General features: G+C 41.1%; 1 protein-coding gene across 1 annotated transcript in view; it reads left to right on the top strand.

The window, feature by feature from the left end:
- dlg2 (discs, large homolog 2 (Drosophila)) overlaps positions 1-23,668 on the top strand; it is a 190,462-nt gene that overhangs the window by 147,954 nt on the left and 18,840 nt on the right. The window contains exons 10-17 of the mRNA XM_041952695.1: positions 1,536-1,660; positions 4,403-4,572; positions 4,685-4,821; positions 5,748-5,892; positions 6,710-6,875; positions 17,007-17,066; positions 18,621-18,776; positions 23,127-23,283. Coding sequence (XP_041808629.1) covers positions 1,536-1,660; positions 4,403-4,572; positions 4,685-4,821; positions 5,748-5,892; positions 6,710-6,875; positions 17,007-17,066; positions 18,621-18,776; positions 23,127-23,283 — 1,116 coding nt within the window. The remainder of the gene's footprint in view (positions 1-1,535; positions 1,661-4,402; positions 4,573-4,684; positions 4,822-5,747; positions 5,893-6,709; positions 6,876-17,006; positions 17,067-18,620; positions 18,777-23,126; positions 23,284-23,668) is intronic.

Below are 23,668 nucleotides of genomic sequence, written 5' to 3'. Positions count from 1 at the left end.
TAGTGATTTTAGTCTTTTGACTTGAAAATTATTTCATGCAAACAGCATGAAACTGTTTTATCACCTCACAAGTGTATAAAGCAATTTGCGTGCTAAAGTAGATGTGACACAGTTGGCATAAGCTCGTAAATGAATCGCCAGGTCACTAAGATGGAAATATCAGCCAAGTAGATGCCAACAGGCGCAGAGTAGAAGGAGTTTTGACAGTTTCAACACGATCAAGAGCAGAGAGAAACCCAAACCAACAGCAAAGGTGATCACCACCAACACACCAACAAGGGCAGCCTGCACTGGGGCTTCAAAGAGACGAGATTTAATACAAACAGTTGCTAGCCTCCATCCATACCGCAGGACTGCCATATTTATCATCAGACATCAGATAAGTGCTGTCTCTGAGCACAGTGAGGCCTGTGTCTGGTCCTCTCAACTCGTCACTCTGGAGAGCTAAAGTTTTTTCATTCAGCGTTCCAGGCCCCGCAGGGACGCTCAGTGGGTTTTGCAATCAAGAGAAGTTGCTATTCCCTTAAGCTAACAATTTAATCAAAGCTTGACTTTCATTTTGTGAGTGGGCATCCAGGGGATTTTAGTTGCAGAGCCGACAAAGTGCTGCTGCTACTCTCAAAGACGTGGTGTGATCTTGTTGCCTTATCAACACAATATTTCATAGTGAAGTCATGATAATAAAGAGCCAGGAGAGAGTAGGTGACCTGGACTTACAGCAGGATGCCAGAGCCATTCTGTAATGGCAAACTGAAGACTTCACACCTCTGACCACTTTATAATTACACCGAGAGCAATGACACTAAAAAGGCTTACTGTTGAATCATGCATCAATATTTCATTGACTTAAAAAGAAATCGTTACTTGTGCTTTTCAACAGAATTAAAATTCAACATTTAGAAAAGGAATGTCAACTAAAAACATACTTAAAAGGCAATAAGAATGCTTGCATGATGTTTTTTAGTTGTTTGCACAGTACTGTCAGACCAGAGGTAAATCTCCAGTCCCTAAGGGATACGAGGAAATAATGCATCACTTAGCTGATTTAAAAAACTAGAAATTATTTCATTAAAAAATACATTGACTTATTTGTGTTTAGAGAGAAAATAAAGACACAGATAAGATTGTATGGCATTGCCCCTTAGTACAGCTGCCTTAGCTGCCTTGCATGGAACGTGACTGTGGTGATATAGCAGACAGAAAGATGAGCAACCACTGCTTTATATAGATATTTAAGAAAAAATAGCATGTGACCTAGCAAATGTGCATTATGTGCATTTTGCCCTGCTGGACACTTGCATCAGCATCATTATACTTCAGTGTTACAGTAACAAACAGTAGACTGTGTTTGGATGTGTCTCTATTGAAATGATAACAGCAGCAGGTCATGTTCTCTCTCTGCAGTTGGACTGTTTCCATAACAGGATACTAAATGCAGCCCCACTGAAGGCAGTTGTCCTCAAACTGTTAGAAACATGCAGCTGACATGTTAGTATTTTTTCCCTGCTGTCACTGACTGCTTCCCATGGCCACAGGGTAACTCAGGGTTGGGCTTTAGCATTGCCGGAGGGACAGATAACCCACACATCGGTGATGACCCCGGCATCTTCATCACCAAGATCATCCCAGGAGGAGCTGCAGCAGAGGATGGACGCCTGAGGTCAGTCACTTAGACACAGGTTTTTATTACTGAAAAGTTTTCAGACCGCACAGGGAAAATGTTTTGAGAAACTTGCATGTCTCAAAAATACATCAGAGCAGAAATCTCCTTTAAGAGGATGACGAAGATAATCTCTCACCACTCACTGGAGACTGCTTACTCCTCCACTGCTGCACTGGATAATCTACCCCCGAAATCTTTCATAGAAAACTATTTGAAATATTATACCACAATATCATTCTTCTGTTGGTTTCTAATTCATTTTGAAGTGTTTTAAGGACATAAACCTGTGGATGCTGTATAAAACCTTTGAAGCCTGCAAACTTATTTTATCGATATTAACAAATGATGATTTCATTTTGGACCATTTAACCATAAGCAGATAATACACAAATTAAACTTCTGTTTATTAAATCTCAAAAACAACAAACCACTTGTGATTTATTTTAGCAGTTGTAAATGAGTCTCTTTTCTTTCCAATAAAAACCCACAGCAGTCAACCTTCAATACTGCAGCATGCACGCTTACTGACCTCTGACAGTGTGCATACTGAAGCTGACAGTCTACACTCCAAAGTGTTCGTTTGTGTTATTAGAGGGTGGCCCACCATCTCTAACAGGCTTATTAAATGAACAGAGGGGGTGCGGATACAGTCCATCAGATCATTTGCTACAGTAGTTTATCAAGGACGCAAGGACACAGCCTGAGCTCAGTCATCACTCTATTTGAGTGAAAGGCTTACTTGAAAACACTGCCTTCACTGTACTTGACCCCTTGGATCATGGCTAGTTTAGTTATAACCATGAACACTCTTACCTTAAATATGACACATAAGTGAAACTGTAGAGCCATAGCTTGATTGGAAACATTTATTAACTGCTTAACAAAGGAAGAAAAGAATCAGAATCTTCATATATCGACTTTGTAGTAAAAATTATTGTGTGTGTGCGCGTGTGTGTGCGTGTGCACACAGTGTTTGATGGTTATTGTGCTACTAACTGATGGAGTCCCGTCGTCAGACCTTGTACATGGCAGTCCATGTTATGTATGATTTTGTTTGAATAGGTCAGTGTAGATGGAATTGTACAATGAGTAGGCATTGGGTCTGTGCTTGTATATATTGTATGATATAACTATAATCAGGACAAGAAAAAAGAGAGAGGGCTGGATATTACTGGTTTTGGTTGCGGGCTAGCCCCTGTTCTTTTTCCAAGCTGCAGCTCTGGAGCATTACTGTCAGAGCACAGGTGGTAGAGAGGAGCATTCTGCATGCACAGAGTCAATCTACAGCAGATCTCAAAAGAAGCAGACCGGGCATAAATCACACTTAGCCTAATTGATGGTCACCCACTCCAAGGTGGGCAGCAAGACTCATGCATTATGGATGGGGGGGGGTCTAATCTCTGAGAGGAAGGAGACCGATAGGGATTTGGTTTTCTGTAACATAACAGAAGCCAGATACACTTTCTCCGGCTGCTCTGGGACACTGTAGCAGAGCATTAAGCATACTTAATGCACAAGCTTGTCTTAAGGGACCGCTTGGAGCATTTCAGGTGTTTTTCATGGAGGCTGTTGTTTTGGAGAGGTAACAGCATGGATATAGTCAGGACTAAACCCACACTCACTTCACCATTATGTATGTGGGAGATTTCTATAAGCCTATCTTATACAAACACCCAAGTTCTATTTAAATGTATTTTATCTCCGTTCAGACTTTTCTCACAATGTAGAGCTTTTCATTGCCATTGGCTGTTCATTTAGTGGTCAGTTCTTCGATTACTCACCTACAAAATAACCACATACTGTAGGTATACTATCTAATATATTGCCACTGTCTGATTTGTGACAATTTTAATTTATCGTTATCCTTAAAAACCTTTAAAAACAGAAGAAAAATTATTATTTAAAGGTAATATTTCTTTGCTCTGCTTCCCACTGGTGGAAGTGTGTGTGTGTGTGTGTGTGTGTGTGTGTGTGTGTGTGTGTGTGTGTGTGTGTGTGTGTGTGTGTGTGTGTGCGCGCGTACGTGCATGCGTGCTCACTGGGTCCCAGCTGTTCTCTATGAGCACCCCCAAGAGAGTTGTGTCCTTGTGTGCCAGGGCATGGATGTTTTGGTCGACACCTCAGGGGAATTCAAACTCAGCCGCTCACTGATTCTGATTTTTACACACTTGTGTGCTTGCCCACACAGACGCACACACACCGACTCATAGTCTAACCCACTGTGTCTCTCTGTCACACATAACAGACACACATACGTATACATTCAAAAGTGTATAACGTTCAATCTAAAACTCCTGCAAACACATGGGTCATCAATACAAGCAAACAGGATCTGCTGCCAACAACCACACACAGTCAACTCTCCATCAAATGTGTGTGTGCTAAAAATGCAAAAAAACAAGACTCCTCTTACTCAGCTGTAGAAATGTTTGTATTTAGAAAGGTTCCTGCTTATGCTGTTCAACCTATTAACCCATATTGATTTATGTGTTGACTCACACTTCATAGTAATAGAATGGCTCTCAATAGGAATGGTCAACATCATGTTTTTTCATAAAAATGAAAGTTTTGCATCTTTAGATGCAGCTTGACTCTCAAACAGCCTTCAGACTAAACACTTCCTCTGCCTTCCAAGCACTGCATGCCAGCAGTTTTTAAAGAATGAAATGAGTGAGTGCAGCCCTGCTCTTAGTTATTAGCAGTAATCATCATCACTAATCCACACTGTTCCTCCTCCAGAGTAAACGACTGCATCCTGCGGGTGAATGATGCAGACGTGTCTGAAGTTTCTCATAGTAAGGCGGTCGAAGCCCTGAAGGTTGCTGGCTCTATCGTCCGGCTGTATGTGAGGCGCCGCAGACCAATGCTGGAGACCATCATTGAGATCAAACTCATCAAAGGACCAAAAGGTGGGCTCAGACATCATCATATAGCGGTTGCATTGTCTGATAAATAAATCTGTCATGCACACAACCCAGAAACTAACCAACTGCTCTCACATATACAATCACACACACACAGGGCTTGGCTTCAGTATTGCAGGTGGAGTTGGAAACCAGCACATCCCTGGTGACAACAGCATATACGTCACCAAGATCATCGATGGCGGGGCAGCGCAGAAGGATGGCCGGCTACAAGTTGGTGACAGGTTGCTAATGGTTAGTACAAAAATGAGTTCAACTTTCAGAGCTTGCAGAAGGATATTTCATAAAACAGATGTTAGCCTGGTGATTCAAGTATATTTTCATAGATTATTGCACATGAAAATGCAGCAATAGCTTCAATGAACCTCAGTGGAAACACTGGAATATTAAATGGCAAAAAGGCGGCCGACACACTGAAGTAACTAGAAGGATAAAAACCTCTCTCCATTATAATGCTTTACAAGGGTCAGGTAGTTATTGACACTGTGTGTGGGAGAAGTTTATCCAACTCTGTGGTCATTTTGAGGCTGTAGTAGTGTTGGAATTGTATTAAATGCGCTGTACCATCACACAGGTTTAAGTCACAACAAGGTTAAAACACAACAGATGAAATATGTTCAGAATTCACAATATTCTCTTGTTATTTAAGTTAATAGAGTCTTTCATGAATACCCTGTAGCCCCATGACATCACACTGATGCTGCTGGTGAGTTTTCTGAATAACTTATTGAGCACCTTAATCATGTAATACAATGGTCAGACACATGGTGATTCCATGAAACCTGGTTACACTGTGTACTCTACAGAAACCAGCAGTGAATTAATTAGGCAATGTGCTTCCAGCCGACAACATTCTTCCTGCATCTTCAGTCTAAATGCTAATTAAGTGATGAAATGAGTGTGGGGTACACGTTTTGAAAGCAAGAAATTGGCAACCTACTGGCTCATCTTGGTTGTGTCACAGCAAGCTCTCTCTTGAGGAGGGCATCCCTCTTGCTTAACCAGCGCTTAATTTAATTACCTTCCTACTGTCGTGTTCTCAACCGAGCACCATCTGTCATAATCCAGTCTCCTGGAGGCAGGGAGCACACTGGACTAATCTGAACTGAGCAGTAAAACTCCTGATTGAACATACAGGGACTGTGTCTGTGTCGGGACAGGTGAACAACTACAGTCTGGAGGAAGTGTCTCATGAAGAGGCTGTGGCCATTTTGAAGAACACGTCGGACGTGGTCTACCTAAAGGTGGGAAAGCCCACCAATGTCTACCTATCAGATCCCTATGGGCCACCTGATATCACACACTGTAAGTTCTCACCTTTTCTGACCTTTTGTGTGTGCTGAATCCATATCTGAGGGCATGACAATGAATCACTTAGGTTATCACATACAGTATTATTATCCAGCTGAAACAGAGCAACACTAGAATTAGTTGGAGGTCATGTTTTTGTCCACTTGGTGGTGGTTCAGCTCTGGTTTGGTCTCGACCAACTGCTGCCAAATACATCAGGCTCTTTAGCTGCTAAATGTACCGTTATGTTCAGCAGCTAGTCTCAGACTTTGTGTGACTGGAGCTGGGCAGGCAGTGTGCAGTGGATTTATCAGAGCTTTTTTGCTAAAAGCAGCTGCCTGCTGTTGCAAAATGGGGTTGATGAGAGTGCTGAGACTGAACAATCCAGTAAATGTTATGTTCAGCCAAAACAACAAGCTAAAAGAGTCAAACAGCTCCACCACACTCAACCTCTACCTCCACCTGCTGGGATGGTTGCACTTTTTCCTGTGAGCATACACACTTTAGCATTTCATAACACTCACTTTATCTCGACTGTGAAGTTACGCATATGGAACATGTACATGAGGGCTGTTGCACATTCTCATAGACACAATCTGTTTGTTTTAGAAAGTATTTTTATGTCAGAGGAAACTTCTGCTTTAAATACATTTTTGATTTTCAGTTTTCACTTGTACTTTTGCCATACGCTAACCCCGTATCACTGTATTTTGAAACTAAACGGGAATACAAAGAGTACATGAATACTTTCTTGGCATCATGGAAATGTGTCTGTGAGTTTTGTCTGTTTTGTGTAGCTGCCACAGAACTCTCTCTCACTCCTTCTCCACAGCTTTCTCTCCAGCCATGGAAAACCATATCTCTTCCCCTATCAACAGTGGCACTCTGGAGTACAAGTCTGGTCTCCCCCCCATCTCCCCCGGGAGTTATTCCCCCCTCCCTAAGCACTTACTGGGGGAAGAGGATATAAACAGGTTGGATGGTTTTTCCTTCTTACGGTAATTACCTCCCTTCCTACCAGACTACTAGAACTACAGGTAGAGGCGTTGTCCGTCCCATTCCTCCTGTCTCCCCCATGTCCTGACTGATCTGTGTTTGTGTTTTGATCCCTGTTTTCTTTAAAAAAAAAAAAAAAAACTATAAATCCCAAAGTTTGTGTCCAGTTTTCCCTGCAGTGCTTTTCAAAGACAGCCTCGAAAAAAGAGATCTGGCATGGTAAAGGTTGGTGGCTTGATCCCGAATCAGGATCTACAACATACATTCTCATCACATTTGCTAAAACAAATAATTGGAAAGCAGAGGATCCCTAGAAGCAGTGATTTGAAAACCACTGTTCTGCTGTAGTCCTGTAGCCCCATTTTTCTGCTGTGCTGTGTCGTGTTTGTGACTGAATGTCTCTTCATGATTTCTTTCTGCATAATGTGTTGTTTAGTGCCATTGTGGTGCATTCCTGTAAACGAAGTATCAAGTCATTGCTTTCTGTTTCTGTTGAGAAAGGCTTTGATAATGTTGGTTGTCAGTGGAAATGATGCAATGATGTACATTTAGACAGTGACACGTTGAAATGTGATGTGGAGAGAAAGATTTGGAGAGAAAACTGTGTATCTGCCTATCTTGCCTGTCTCTGTGGTATTGATGTGGCATCAGTGGCAGAGACAGATGTTGTCTTGCTGTCCTCAGTACTTTCTTGTTTTTTTCCCTGGGATCAGCTTGAGTGTTTTTGTGAAAACCAAAAAACCAGGCTGTATCATTTTAGCTGAATATCGGCACAAAGCTCTTTCTCCCCGTCTTTTTTGTAGTAGTTTTGTACCTGTTGGCTTTTCAGTGACTCCTGTCTGACAGCTACTCCCAGTCCCAACAGAAGAAAGTTTAAGATGTCTCGGAGTGAGTCACAGCCAAACATTAGCAGCCCACCTCAACAGCCCTAGCACCTAATCCCAAAGCAAGATGCCATATGGCTCCGGGCCAAATGGGCCAAATTTCCTATCAAGTTAAATCTAAGAGTAAAGCGTTTGTCTTTCTGCTCAGCGAATGCTGCCGGGGGTGGATGCTGCTTGTCAAAGATGAGTGTTGGTATGAATGGCAGCCTCAGATGGTCTCTTTATTGGTTATATGTCACACCATATAATGAATGATAGGAAAGTGAAGTAGAAAATGCGTTAGATATCACAATGAACACATGAATACACGCACTCCACAATGCCTCTTTGTGAGATTAGGCCGTTGTTGCATGCTGTGCAAGAATATGTAGTGTTTTCATTTTCCATTTGCAAAATAAAGACTGGTGGAGGAATATTGCAGCTGAGTGATAACAAAAGCTCATTTCAGAGGATAACTGAAGGACCCTTGTGTTAAGCTTTGCAGAGTGAAGGATTAGTTCTCCATTCTCTTTGGAGCTAAGAGGTTTACTGTTTGCTCTTGGCCAAGGTGCATCCCTAATAGCCTTTCAGATTACCTTGCTGACCTAAAGTGTAGCACTCCGACAGTAGCTTGCGTCACTCTTGTTTACTGTGTTCTACACATACACAAGTGGATCCTCACTTTCTGTCATAACTAATAGTTCATATCCACTAGTACATTTTATCACTACGGATGTGATAGTCAAAAAATGTTCCTACTTTAACAAGCTCAATTCTAAATGTTGGAATTTTGAACATATTTTTGTTAAGCCAAGTGGGGGAAGAATCCCTTCTTCTTTATTAGCAATAGTAGAAAAAGTTGTTCTGGCAACTCACACCTGGAGGAAGAAAAGTAAGAGAGGCAGTGTTCAAAGTTTTTAGGTTTTTTGGAATCACTCAGTTAGAATTGGCATACTGAATGGCTTACCGAAATTCTTATTTTATTTACTAGAACCTACAAAGTAAAATGCCTTAGTTATAATGTATTGCTATCCCAGCTCTGATGAAGGTCACCATGTTTTTGTCAGTTATTTTCACCTGATTGCCTCTCATTTGAAACTCACTCTTTTAGTAGAATAGCTACTTCAAGATATCACAACATCTGGAACGCTGCACAAAGTTGTTTCGCCCGGCTTTTGACGTCTAGCCCGAATGTACCGACTTTTGTCCTTGTGGACTTTTGCCATTATTACTATAATAACTGGCACTAACAGTACTTTAGCCTGATTTGTTCCTGAAGCCTTGATAGTGGACTTTCTAGCGAGTGACTGCTCCTTCGCCTGGCTAACTTAGCTGGCGCTAGGTTTGTTTTTTAGCCGGGCTTCTATTGCTGTTTCCTGCTGGTCTCTGAAACAACTGAACTTCATCATGGCTGTTTGTGGACACTGCCTGTTGACATTAGACGGTTGAAGTGGGATCTCAAACACATGTGGCCCCTCCTGGGGACTAAAACTATATCCTAAGCCTGCTCCACTCCCTGCAACTTGTTGTCGTGGGTCCTGGTCAAGAGTGACAGGCGTCATGCAAAATGCCCCTACCCCCCTTTCAAGTGCTGGACAATGGAAATGAACCACACTCTGGACTAGAGTCATCAGCTGGACTACCATTCATCCTCTGCCTGAGGTTCCAGCTCCACCTGGCGTCGTCTCGGCTGTTACAACCAGAGCGCTGCTTCTGTGGACCACCCCTCTGCCACTCTTTTGAACAGTGGCCTGTGCTCTTCCAGCTTGGCAGCTGATATCGCTCTTGCTGTTGCTCGCTGGAACTCCGCTGCTCCACCTGGTCACCTGTCCCCTTCCGTCACCTTGACACGCCGCTTACCTATGGTGCTTGCTGTCCGTACCACCATGGTCCAGCATGTAGCGGTACATGGTGGCCGAACCTCCTGCTATCCAAGTGCTTACCTCCACCAACTCCATATCTGACTAAAGGGTTACTGCAGGAACATACTATGAGATCTACTCGTTTTACTGCTTTTTTAAACAGGACTCAGCTTTTTGAACCATATGGCCTCTATCCCTCCCAGAAAGGTTCATACCTTTAATCAGGCGACACTGAATTGTCTTTGCACCCCTGTAATGTTTTTACCTGCTGACCTGCATTGAGTCCACCTGACCTCCACCACCTCTTCCTGGCATCATACAGTTTTCCTGTTAGGATTGCGCTTAGAACTTACAACCACTCCCCTATACATTCTGTGTTTTCAACTGCTAGGTCAGATAATGTGATTACAGTCTGCTAAAGTGATTCCAGTCCAGCTAAGACCCTTATTCCAGCTGTCTTTGCTCTTTTAAACTCTCTAGGTCTTTGTCTAATAAATCTTTCATCCTCAATGATCTAATTGCATCCTATAACCGAGACTTCCTCTTCTTTCTTGAGACCTGACTGAAACCTAGGGACTGCTCACCTCTAATGGAGCTATGCCCACCCAGTTGCACCTAGGTTAACTGGCAGTGGTGGGGATATTGTGGCTGTTTTTGAGAATCATGTTCTTGTATTTCTTTTAGTGTTGGTTCTTTTATCAGTTTTGAAATTTTAATGTTTAAAATTGGGTATGGGTTTTGTTGATGAACTGTCCTCTCTTATGCTTAAATTTAATAGGGCCATTATAGTTGGTGACTTTGGTGTGACATTCACACTGACAACCCTTTTAACTCATTTGCAGCAGATTTTTTGAACATTTCCTAATCTTTTAACCTTGTGCAACATGTCCCTGGCTCCACACATAACTGCAAGCATACAGTTGACTTAGATTTTACTCTGGGCACGTCTCTGAATTGAATGAACCTTTACTACCTACTACAATAATCCAGAAATATACAATCCACCGTCACATCTTTAATGAGCAGTCTACACATTTTCCCTCACATTTTCCAGCTAATTTTCTAGTCTGGCCAGTTGCCCTCTTCACTTCACTCATATTAATGACCAAGTTAGTTGATTTAATGATTTGTGTACATCAACCATTGATGCTTTTGGTCCGTACACTTCCATGGCTGTCCAAGTCATTGATATAACCCATGGGATCAACAACAACATCAGACAACAAAGAAGAGAATATAGGAAGGCTGAATGGAGATGGAAAAAATCTAAACTTGACATTCATCACCTCCATATGAAGGAGCTATTGCTTAAATTGAATCAGACTATTAAAGGTGTGCGAGCTTCCTACTTTTCTGACTTAATTAATGGTAATAAATGCAATCCAAAGTTTGTGTTTAGCACTATTAACCAGCTTGTAAATCCCTTGCCTCCTGTCATTCCTGCCTCATTTTTCATTGAATCTGAAAATTTCACCTTTTTTTGGAGGCAAGATAGATGGTCTGAGGTAAAATTTTCCTACAGTTTTGTCTGTTTTGCCATCACACCATTCAGCCATCTTACTTTCCTGTCTGAATTTGCTCCTATCTCCCTGCAAATCCTTATACACACTGTCTCTCATATACCTCCCTCTTCTAGTCCAGAATTCTTACAAAATTCCTAAAATCAGTCGTCACTATCTCACATCCACGTCCGTCCTTGACTATTTACAGGTGTTGGGACCTCACCACATGAATGAACAAAATCAGGCCTGCAAGCTACAGGAGGTGTATCCTTCCTAATCAAATGCACTTTAAGTAGCCAAAATCCTTAAACTTGCTGAACAAGTAAAAGACTCTTTGTGTTCATCCAACATGATTGGTTCCTCATAAAGATCAGCTGTTTGAGTAGCTGACGATCTCACTTTACCTGCCGAAGGAAGGCACCAATTAACCATTTTCTTTTTTGGTTTGTTTTTTTTTTTGAGAAAGAGAGGGATAACTTCTACAACCAGCTTTTTTAACTAAGTCGATATTCCGCTGTGTCCTCCACTGCTTACGAGGACCACACTGCCATTAAACCACCACAGAATTGACACCACGTCCGCCGGCTGTGGTCACAGCTGACTGTGAGGGGCAGTGCTTGGATTCAACCCTTCACTTTTTATCTGAAATCCTTGAAAAATTTGCCAGCAACCAACCCATCAAGGTGGTTGTGGGTCATGAAATCTTTGACAAATTTCAATCTGGCTTTCATCACAAGCATACTACTGAGGCTGCTGTACTGAGACTAATCAATGACATGAAAGTAGCAATGATATGATAAGAACATTATGCATACAGACAAGGGTGAATGCTTGATTCTCATCCCACTGGATTTGACTCTTGCCTTTGACACCATCAATCATGCCCTTTTTCGTGATTGGATAACTGTGTTAGCCTTTCTGGTACAACTTTAAAATCATTCTATTCCTATTTGACAAAGATATTTTAATGTCTGTATCAACAATCATGTCCTCTTCAGCTCCCATGCTGCGTGGTGTCCCTCAGGGATCAGTCCTTGAACCAATCCTTTTTTCATTGTACATGCTTCCTCTGGGTCATTTGTTTAGTTGCCTTTAAGATGTGTCATATGATTCACGGATCTATTTCTCTAATAAACCCAATAACTCGATTTAAATGTCCTCCCTCCCATGATTCCTTAGCTGCCACCAAAGAATGGACGTCTCTTAAGTTCTTCCACTTAAACCCTGTCAAAACAGCCGTTCTTTTAATTGGTCCTGATAACTTTTCTCTCAGTTAATCAGTTTGTTGGTCCATTTCACAGTAAAATCAAATCTGCTTCTAAGAATATTTGTATCATCTTGGTGTCATCAGTATATGACTTTTGACCAACTTGTTACTAAGCTTGTTTAGTCCTGTTTTCTGAAGCCAAAAAAATATTGCAAGATCTTGAACTGTTGATTCACACTAATTTTCTCCTGCCTTGATTATTGTAATTCTCCCTACACGTGTCTCAGTGAAGCTAAACCCTTTACATTTAGTTCAGAATTAAGCTGCTATTAACCAGAACCAGCCGATGGTCCCACATGACCTCTGTTCCTGCTTCCCTCTACTGGGTTCCTTTAAAATTCAGAATACACTACAAGATCCTGTTGATTACTGCTGAGGCTCTGCATGACCTTGCCCCCAGTTACATTTCTGATTTCCTCGTCCTGTATTCTACCTCTCGACCTCTCTGATTCTCTAATCTTGGCCTTTTATCCATCCAAAACAAAAGGTCTTTGTGCTTTTGCTGTTTTAGCCCCAACCCTCTGGAAACATCTTCCCCCTTTAATCAGATTTGCTGAATCTTTGGACTGTTTGAAGCAACTGCAAATGCATTTTTATTGGCAAGCTTCTTTGTAGCTCTCCATTCTAGCCTTTGCCTTTGTTGTTTTTTGTTGTCTTTGTTGTCTCTCATTGTGCTGTGTTTTATATTGTGTTGTATTTTTACCAGATTTCTTTATTCATTTTATTTTTGTGTGTGTGTGAAGCACTTTGTAACTATATTTAAAAAGTGCTATATAAATATAGCTTTACTTACTTCAGATCACCTCCACCATTCTTCTACAGTTATCCTTTGAAAGAGCTTTCTACAGAATCTGAAAGTGTTGCCTTCTAGTTTGAAAAGAAGTTAAACACACAAAGTTACAGTACATTTCTCCAAACTCCAAAAGCTGACCCTGTCAGAGTTTAAGGCTAGTGGATAAAATAAAAAGAGAGATGAACCAAGCCCCCACTGACTCTTCCAGACTCTAAATGGCCCGTACGGGTCTTTACAAGGTCACTGTATTTTGGTCTGATCTGGACTGACTGGTTGCCTCAGCTTAGCTCATTGCAGTATGAATGATTCAGCGAAGAAAGGACGCCAACTGTCCAGACCTCTCTGGCTTCTGCATCTCACTAGAGGGTCATTAATGAGACTCAGTACATGCACAGAATCCAGGAATCAAAGTAAAATTACATCAAAGTAGGAAGATCAGCTGGTACTGTACAAAAAATTTGATGCTGGGCATGTTTTCGGCCACTTGCCCCAGGTTGAATGCAGAACATCATTTGCATTTCTGATCTCTGAAATTTGACATGCCTTAAGCTTCAAGCCTACAGTGTTCACCCTCCTCAGTCTCTTTTCATTGTTTTCTGCTGTCGGGAGAAAAACACTGTACAAGCAGATGAATTGACATCATTTTGTTTAATGTCCTAATACATTCACACTCATACTTTATTTGATTGCACTGCCATGTTGGTTGGTTGTGTTGAAATATGATGAGTGAAACACCCTTGTATAAAAGGACAGCTAATTACACCAAATGCAATGGACGATAAACCCAGCCAATCTCTGATTGGCTCTTTATTGTAGGCTTTATATTGAAACAGCTGGGGCACACAGGCAAAGAGCAGGCTGCAATGAAAACCGGTCCAAGGACTCTTATTTATTAGGCAATGACTTCAACTTGGTGAAAGTCACCAGCGGAAGGCAGATAGGTGGCTAACATGAGCGACAAGCTTTATTAGCTTTTATTTGCTGGCATGCATGAGTAATGTAACACTGATACCATAGCCACAAAAGAAATTAACAGGGAGTGTCACGTTACTGAGGGATACACACGCACACACATACATATATATGTGTGTGTGTGTGTATACACACACACACACGCTGGCATGCATATGAGCATATGATAAAAGTGCAGAAAGATGATATTTTTCACAGGACATGTACATACATACATACAAATACATATGTATATGTATATATAAATATTTGTGTGCGTGTGTGTATATATGTGTATATATATATATAACATGTTTTATGTCTTCTGCTAGTCCCTAGCGGTCTGTGGCGTTGGGTCACTAACATAACAAAACTTTTGTTTTTTTGTGGAAAGATTAAACAACTCCAGCTGACACTGAAGTTCAGTGTTGTGTTGTTACTCACCTGAAATCAAACAGGAGGGAGGAACCACAGAGGGGACTGTTAACCTTTGAACCATGCTGAATTAGACCCGAGTCCACAGCAACAGGGAAACATAGTCTTGCATCAAATCACATTTTTTAACAGGCCTGATTTAGTACAAGGTTAGACTGTTGAAGCAGTGCAGTGTATGAGGTTAACACGATCCCCACTATTTTTCTGTTGCACTGACTTGTCCTTCCTCTAGACAGATATGTTTCACCTGAACATCACAGTGATGGACCACCTGGTGTCACAGCTTTGGATCAGTGGTCTGCTGTAGTGTTTCCAGAGGTGCTCGCAGGGTCTCAGTACAAGCTGGACATTAGAAAAACAGCTGATTCTGTAACCACTGGATCAATAGACACCACTAGAGTCAGGACTTTTTCTCTCACCCAGACACACTGACACCTTATGAAAGGCTTGTATTGTATTTGATCATGTACAGTTTTTTATATTTTTCATTGATCTATAATTACCTTTTTTATTGTGCTTCTTATATCTTGCTGTCCCGTGCTGTACAGCTTTGTACTGTCTGTGATTGCTCCTGTGGCACCTGAATTTCCTATGGGATCAAAAAATTGCAGTCTCCTCCTGACTAGTGAAGCTGAACAGACTTGAAATGACTGTACAGTATCAGTACACATATGTTGTGAATTGTAGTATTTGCTTCTACTTTGGCAGATCTGCTGCTGAAATTGGAAAGATATGATGACTCATTTGGCTGCCAACTCACAGCCACAGGTTTTTTTTCACTACTATCACAGTAATTCAGGATTATGTTAGTCATTTGTTCTGCTGTCTTTGGAGGAGACTTCATTTGCTGAGGCAGCTAAATTTTTTATATTTATGTTTGAATGGGATTGGAATTTTCATTCCTCTTCTTCTTTTAGGGTCATGAAATGTTAAAATAAGTGTTGTTCAATAAACTATTGCAGACACTGAAGGTTCCCGCACCAGGTCACCTACACTAACCACTCTGCTATGTCTCAGCAATGAGACTGTCTGGCTTTGCCACTGCTGGCAGCCAGTGTGGATGTCAGAGCACGGTGTGGCTCCTCATGTAGCTCGGACTCTTACTGAACTGTGCTCTTTAGCAGTCAGCTCCCCCTGCTGTCCAGAAGCTGCCTGTGTTCTCCACGCCCCCTCACTCACGTGCAGCTTGAAAAGTCAAATGTCATATGGGAAATTAAAAATGGCTAATGAAATACAGAGAAGATGACATTTAAAATGGAAAGTACGAGGGTGCAAATGCAATAATAATAATAATAATAATAATAATAATAATGTTTCAATGTTTCTATTTAAGCTTTTCCATTTACAGATTTGAGCTTCATATTAGTTATGATAATTATTTAAGCTTTCAGTTTTAGCATTTCTATTTAAGTTTTGGCATTTTAAAATTCACTTTTTTTCCTTTTTCTTTTTAGGTTTGATTATGACCTGATTAGTCCTTGTAGTGTAATAAAATAATTATTTTTTTTAATTCAATCTTTTTCATTTTAATTATGACAGCTGATCTCCTCCATGAAGAAGGACTGTACTGTGTGATTTGATGTAGTTGTTATTATGATGATACCAGCGAGATTTAGGGCTACATTTCTTTCCTCAGCCACAGTCAGAGGGGACAGAGTTGCTTTGTGCAGATGTGTCCATGTTTGAACAGGATGCAACAGGTGGTCAGAAAGAGGGAGAAAGCAGGAGATGGATGAGGAAGAGAGAACTGTGTAGGTGGCAGTATGCTCAAGGCAGGCCAACAGTCATCACGAGTCTAGTCCATGCAACACTGTGTGTGTGTGTGCGTGCGTGCGTGTGTGTGTGCGTGTGCATGTGTGCGTACGTGTGTGTGCGTACGTGTGTGCGTGTGCACAATTATATGAGCTACTGTGTAGGCAAGACCTACAGTATAGAGTATCTGTCTACTCTAATCTTGTCTGCAGTAGTATGACTGCTACCCTCACATCACGAGTGTCTCAAACACACACATTATGCATAATTACTCCTTTCTAATCACATACTGCACTGCATGCTCCAGTTAACACACTCCAATCCACAAACAGCACACATGCACACACCGAGTGTTCACTGAACAGTGTTTGGCCAACGATATGAATTTGCAGTGAGTGTGCAGCAGAGTAGCACTGCCTCCTCATGCAGGAAACTGTGCATGAGCTGGCACACTTTGATGTTTCATAATGATGCTGTCGATGACTCTATAAATCCCTGACATGGACGTTCACTTCAGTACCTTCAGGACATGGCTTTTTCCATTTTCAGTTGTCTCATTTTCTTATGTGTAGCATGCATCCAAGTGTTTCTTTGACCAGTGTGTTAATGTATGGAAAAAACAGCTGTGTGAATGTTAATAGAATTTTTATGATAAAATATGGTTATCATTGGTTGGTGATCAAAAGTTTACTTTTTCCATCCTATTAGAAATCCCTCGCTAGATGACGGGGAGGGTCACAGGTTTGATTCCCAGCACTTCCAGTTGAGGTGAGCTCTCTAGCGTGGTCAGTCGCCTGCTGCATGTTCTTGCATGTTTTGTCACTCGGTCGTTTGGAATAGAAGTTACATGATGCACTTTTTTTTAAGCATGAGCCCCTTTTCGTTTTGGTCTGGATGCCTGATTAAATGTTGTGAAGAAATTCTGAGGTACTGCTGAATGTTTCTGCTTAAATTGCTCCCCTCACAGATAACCTTTCTATCGTTTAAAATATACATGAGTGCAACCTTTAGTTTATTAGCATGCATCGTTATTTTGTACAAAATACTGCAAAGTACAACCTGTCCAAATAAGTTGACCACCAGTGAAGAAGTTGAAAGTCTGTTCTTAAAGGGTGTGGTCAATAAATTGCTTTGTCTGGGGAAAATGCCAAGGCATTAAAACGAGAATAAAACATTTGAATGAAGAAATAACATTATCCTTGTCTTGCAAATAAGAGCTGAATTGATAGCAACGAAACCCTCGCCCGACCCAATGTGCTCATGGTTTTTGTTGCTACAGTCTTACTTGGTCTCGTATCATTAGCTTATAGTGGCTAATGTTAGCAAACTTAAGCTATACATAAATGCTTTGGCATTTAGCAAATGTTTTAGCATCTATAATTAGCTCATTTATCTCATTCGGCACAGTGACAGAATTTAGCTTTAACATGCACATACAGTATATATTGAGTCATCACAGGTAATTAACAATATGCTTACATGAAAGTACATGCTTTTAAGAGCTCTTGGATCTGCTTGCTGCATACATTTAATAACATAAATGAGTTTCCTTAAAACTGATCATTTAGGCTTTTTTAATACCACGACCACATGTAACAGTAGTTTTATGAATAACCATGTCAGCAAGTGCTGAAACAGCTACAGTTGTCGACTAATCAGTGCCTGGACATGAATTGTTCACAATTGTTCTCATTTTCATTTCCTGTCTCATGTCATTCATAGTCACTGATCAAAGAATGACAAACATTCTTTGTCTCCAGCTCAAATGTTCTTCTTCTGATCCTCTGATCCTCTGCCTTTCTCTCTCTCTCTCTCTCTCTTTTTTGTCAGTTGAATATTGTTGAGTTTTAGATTGGTGGTCAGACAAAAACAAGCTTTTTGAGGACATCACTTCAGGCTCGGGGAAACTGTCCTGAGCATTTTCAGCAATTTCTGATTTAATAGACTGAACAATTAATTCAGACAGATCAGTCAATAATGAAAATAATTGTTAGCAACAGACCATAATTTCAGCATGACTGGTTGTTCAGTAATCATGTTGGATATGTATCATATATAATGATACTGATTATGACAGGAAATGAGTTAGCCTTTTCTTTTTAAGGCATGCCAACTCTCCCTCTTTTGAAGTTTGACAAGCAAGAACCAAATCAGTTTCCACCATATTCAGCAGTACTTCCTCCTCTCTCTGCCATGGCTCATACCGCTTTATGTCTTCTATTCTTATCTGTGTGCCATCGTCTTCGTTTATCCCTGAGTCTTCATCCACACCTCTGTCTCTGGACACTAACCTCTCTGCTCTTGTCTCTCACTCCACTGTAGGCCTCCTGAGCCAGTTTACAGCACTGTGAACAAACTATGTGAAAAAGCACCCTCCCCCCGACACTATTCCCCAGTGGAGTGCGACAAAAGCCTCCTCCACTCCGCTCCCCTCCCAAACTATCACTTAAGCCTGTTCCCTGACTCGGACATCACCAGGTACTTTCCACCACCACCACCACCACCACCACCCTGTGCTCTGCCACTGTGTCCCATCCCACCGAGTAAATAGCATGCCATGTCACCATATCATCTTCTATAACCACCTGCTTTTCTCTAATGCATTCAGTTGCTCGCTCCCTCCTTCGAGCCCCCAGCCACCATGTCTTGGTGTTGTTTTCTCAAGTCTCAAGCTAGCATGCCTGTCTTCCCTCCATTTCCTTCTCTCTCTTCAGGGCTCTGAATTAGCAGGAGCCTCCTAGCCTTATCTACCACCAACACATTGCCAGTTTTATCCATGCTGGAAGAAGTACTCAGGTCTTTTATTTACAGTAAGTAAAAGTAGCGATACCACAGTGTAGAAATACTCTGTTACAAGTAAAAGTCATGCATGTTACTTCAAAAAAGTACAGTTTGAGCATATGAATACTTAAAGTACCACATGTAAAAGAACTCATTTTGCAGAGGGTCTATTTCAGAATAATGTTTATTGTATAATTGGATTTTAATTATACAGCTGCATTACAGTTGCAGTACTGGAGACATGGCGAACAAGAACAGCTTTTATTCACATTTTCCATTTCAAGTGCATCTTGACTCATTCAGGAAAATAAAGTCCAAATATTTGTCTGCAGCTGCACAGTCGATGATAGTGATCCTACAATATCTGAGCCTGAAAAGTATTTTGTGCATTTCTAGCTAATTTTATTGTTCCCTCGTGTCTGTTCTGTTCTTTAAGTAATTAAGATTTTAATTGTCTATCGGTGCAATTTAAACTGTGAGTCATTTCTAAACATCACAGGACAGATGAAATGCTGTTCACCACGAGTATTGACGTTGGAGTGAGCAAGGACGTACCAGTGAATACAGTCCCTCCACCCTTGTGTCTCTGTCTCGCTTCCCTGATTGTTAGAACTAAGATGTGAGGAGGAGATGTGAACGAGGGAGGCAGAGAGCATCTTAGTCAAATGGAAATGGAAAGTCAAGGATTGGTTTGGTCAAAAATGCGCCACTGCAGAGGCTGTTGCATGCTGCCAGGGTGACAAGTGACCTTGCTTGTTGTAGTCAGACACTTTTACTAACCTGATTGTTTCAAGCCTGACCTTTGACCTCCTGCCAGTGCTTAAACCTAACCACCTGCTACCTGTCTGTGTTGTACATGCATTCACAATAATGTCTTTGATTAAGAATGAAATAATGCTGTTTAGTGTTGTATAACATATAACTTAATACATCAATTAGTGAGTGAGTGAGTGAGTAAGTGAGTGAGTGAGTGTGTGTGTGTGTGTGTGTGTGTGTGTGTGTGTTTGTGTGTGTATGTGTGTCTGTGTGTGTGTGTGTGTGTGTCAGCATGTTCCTGCCTGCCATACCCAAACCCATTTCTATTGCTCTGCATGTGAGAATTGAACAAAATATACTTTTGACTTAACTTTATGCTTTTGAAATCATCTGATACTTTTCCTGCTGTTGCCATGGTAGCACAGTTCCTTCACAGATTTATTCCAGTCTCAAGTGAACGGAGTAAAAATGAGTTATAAGTGCATTTTTCCTATGACTGATCCAATATACAGTGAATCACATCTCTGGGACTGTGGGCAACCAGAGGTGCAGTGAACAGTCATGAAATAAGGAGCCAGTATTGACAGCTTTAAGATTGAGTCATTCAGCAGCCGAGCTCAGTTCTTGGCAAAGCCTAGCAGAGCTTAAAATGAACTGTAGTGTTAAATTAGATGAGCAGCCACCTCTTCTTTAGATAGTAGAGTTTTGTAATGCAGGACCATCCATCCCTTTAGAAATAGTGCTTGTTTTTTTCAGCTGGAGTCTGTCACTATTCTTCTAATACTTTTTTTTTTTTTTTATTTAATCAGTATGTGCAGCAGATAAGATTTTAATGAATGCTCTGGGAGTTTAACACGATATGTAAAGCTGACCTACTCTGCTATGGTTTGATTTAATTTTGATTAATTAATATACAATATATATATAATATACAACACAATATTTGATGTATTATATTTGATATAGATTATATGTTTCTATGTTCATGGGGCTAAACGTGTGATCAAAGATTAACTCATAGAAACCTGCTAATAGCTGACATGAACTGATATATATGTCATGATCTGTCTGACAGTGATGTAAAACACAGGTGTTTCAGTCCTGTTTTATACGGTTTTATCAATCCAAGGAACCATCACCTGTCAGTTTGCCACACGGCAAAAGAGCCAGGAGTTTACTGCAGAGAGGCAACAATGCTGTTGTTTAAAGAACGTCACAGTCTCCACTTCTTGTCACTTTTCAAACAACGATTATAAAATTATAGAAATGAGAGAAGAAAATGCTGTGGCTCCATATGGCCACATGATATTCAGATTCTTGTTGTTTCTCCTTATCTGAATGCAGAGTGTGAGAACAGACGGTGGATATGATGTGGTATGATGTGCAGATTGTACAGTTTTTGCAGGTTGTGATGTGCATGTCCATGCTGGACTGTTTGTATGAACTAGAGAGAGTTGGCCTCATTTTATACGATGGCTTCACTACTCTTTGTGCTCAGAAGACTAGTTTTTACAAACTTGAGAGCTCAGTCTAACTTTTTCCTTGGGAAACAATCTGATTTGATTCAGGACAATACCTTCATTTTGGTTCAGTTGTTTCCAACCATCATCCAGTTGTATCTGGTCCATAGCTTAGGTTTACTCTTGAGTTCATATATTTGGTGCAGATGCAGTGCAGAGATTTTTTTCTGATAACCAAAGTGTCAGGAACAAGATGAAGTTGAACCACTGACGTTAACTGTTGTTTTTCAAATGTCGTTCACTTATTGTAACCTATTATTCATGTTTAAAATGTTCCATGATTAATCAAGTATTTACGGTGGGGGGTTGATTAAGTGTCAGCTATAATAAGAAACCGGAAATAAACTACTGAAAGCTCGTTTTCGTTTGAATGATCATAGACTATGATAGTCTTTATTGCATAGACAGTGTGATATACATATGAAGAAGAAACAATGCTCTCCACATTATGTCTTCTCTGCTCTTTGCAGAAGCTGTAGGCCAGATAAAGGAATCATTCATGCAAAGTCTTAGCTATTTATAACTTAGACAAAATGCCAATTCATTCTGTAGGCCATCGGAACTGCATCACTGCATGATCAGAATTTATTGGCAAAGAACTTACAGGGTCACAAAGACAGTTGAGAAGATAGAGGGAAGATTGGAATCAGGGTATCTGTGCTCCATTTGAATTTCCTGTATGTATGCAAATCAGCCTGTTGTTGGGGCTAATTTTATTCTGGCTATTGTTAAGTTTAGAATTCATGGAAATGGTGCTGTCACTAACTACAAGATATGTTACAGTTTAACATAAAACACGTTTAATCAAGTTAAAACCACAAGCATTCAGGGCAATCTGACATGTCTTTAAATGACAAATAGGAGGCTGGCTTTCTTCACAGTGAAACGCTGTCACTGACTCAGTTGGGTGGACCACAGAGGACACATAATTGGTACCTCTGAAGAACAAGAGACAATAAGCAAGTACCCAACAGCTTTGCTGTTGAGAAAACAGCTTTAAGTGATCAACAATGCGTCTCTGCTTCTTCATGCTCCTGTAGTTTATGGATTGGCCTGCAGATGGCAGTATGCTGCTTAATATTCATGATGACATTTCTGTGCTTGGTTGTCCTGTGGAAGGCTTTCTAGATATGTCGGATGTCACTTCATAATAAATACGATGGGCAAATAACAAAATGTCTAGTTTGATTTGAGTGGTGTTTAGTTTGCCGGATAGTGTTAATTTTTGACTGTGTGGAAGAATGACCGCTGTCATCACACTGCAGATTTCTCTTCTTCCATTGCCTCAGCATGTACACTGTAGGTGCTTCTTCAGTGCTAAACAACAAGAACTTTTCATATGGGATGCCTTGAGTCTGTGGCCTAAAGCACAGTATGTTTCTTTTTGAGTTTGTGCCCTGAAAATACTTCAAAAACCCTATCGGGACCTAGCATCCTTCAGTACATGTTTGTACACATCCCATGCATGTATTCTGGTGTGTGTGCATGTGTGAGAGAGAGGCAGAAAGCAAACCAGTGTGTGTGCTAGCATGTGACGAGCTTCCTTTTCCGTCAGAACTGAATTGGGGACAAGTGATCCTAAGTAGAGCACCGTATCCCTGTGGAGCTCCAGTAGTCTTTGAGCGCCGTTGCCTGAGCAAAGCATCACTGAGGCTTTTGTCGACGTACCGTGCGATTGTCGTCCACCTCTCTGTCCTCCATCACCCAAGCTGAAGATGCTGAAACCCACTGACTCTCCGGAGCTCATGTACTATCTGAACTGTCTGTACAGGGAACCCAGGAAGGTCGTGCTTCACAAAGGCTCCACGGGCCTGGGCTTCAACATTGTGGGCGGCGAAGATGGCGAGGGCATCTTTGTCTCCTTCATCCTGGCAGGAGGGCCCGCTGACCTGAGTGGAGAGCTGAGGCGAGGTGACCAGATCCTATCGGTGAGTGAGCCACCTCAGCCTGATTACACAGATACAAGACACACATTCAGAGAGATTTCAAGTCACGTTTTGTCTCATGTGTTGAAATAAGTACGGTAGCTTTTGATAACTCAAAATAGAAGCTCGTTACATTCAAATGTAAAAAATCTCCTCACCTGTTACATGATAAATGTAACAGGTACAGAGATTGAACAAAGACTGGGCAGCTGGGTTGTACTTAAAATGGTCGACTCTTGCCAAACCTTAGTGTTCCCAGTATATTAATAGAGAGTGTAATAGTCCCACTGGCCTAGATTCATTTTCCAGGCCAAACACTAACAGCCTAGTCCTTTTTTTTAGTTCCTGCAGCATTTCTCCAGTGTTACTACAGAGAAGTGTAGTGTGT

This window comes from Chelmon rostratus, chromosome 14 (assembly GCF_017976325.1).
Source record: "Chelmon rostratus isolate fCheRos1 chromosome 14, fCheRos1.pri, whole genome shotgun sequence".
NCBI classification, from domain to species: domain Eukaryota; kingdom Metazoa; phylum Chordata; class Actinopteri; order Chaetodontiformes; family Chaetodontidae; genus Chelmon; species Chelmon rostratus.
The sequence above is the reverse complement of the archived record's forward strand: the minus strand, read 5'-3'. Positions and strand labels throughout refer to the sequence as shown.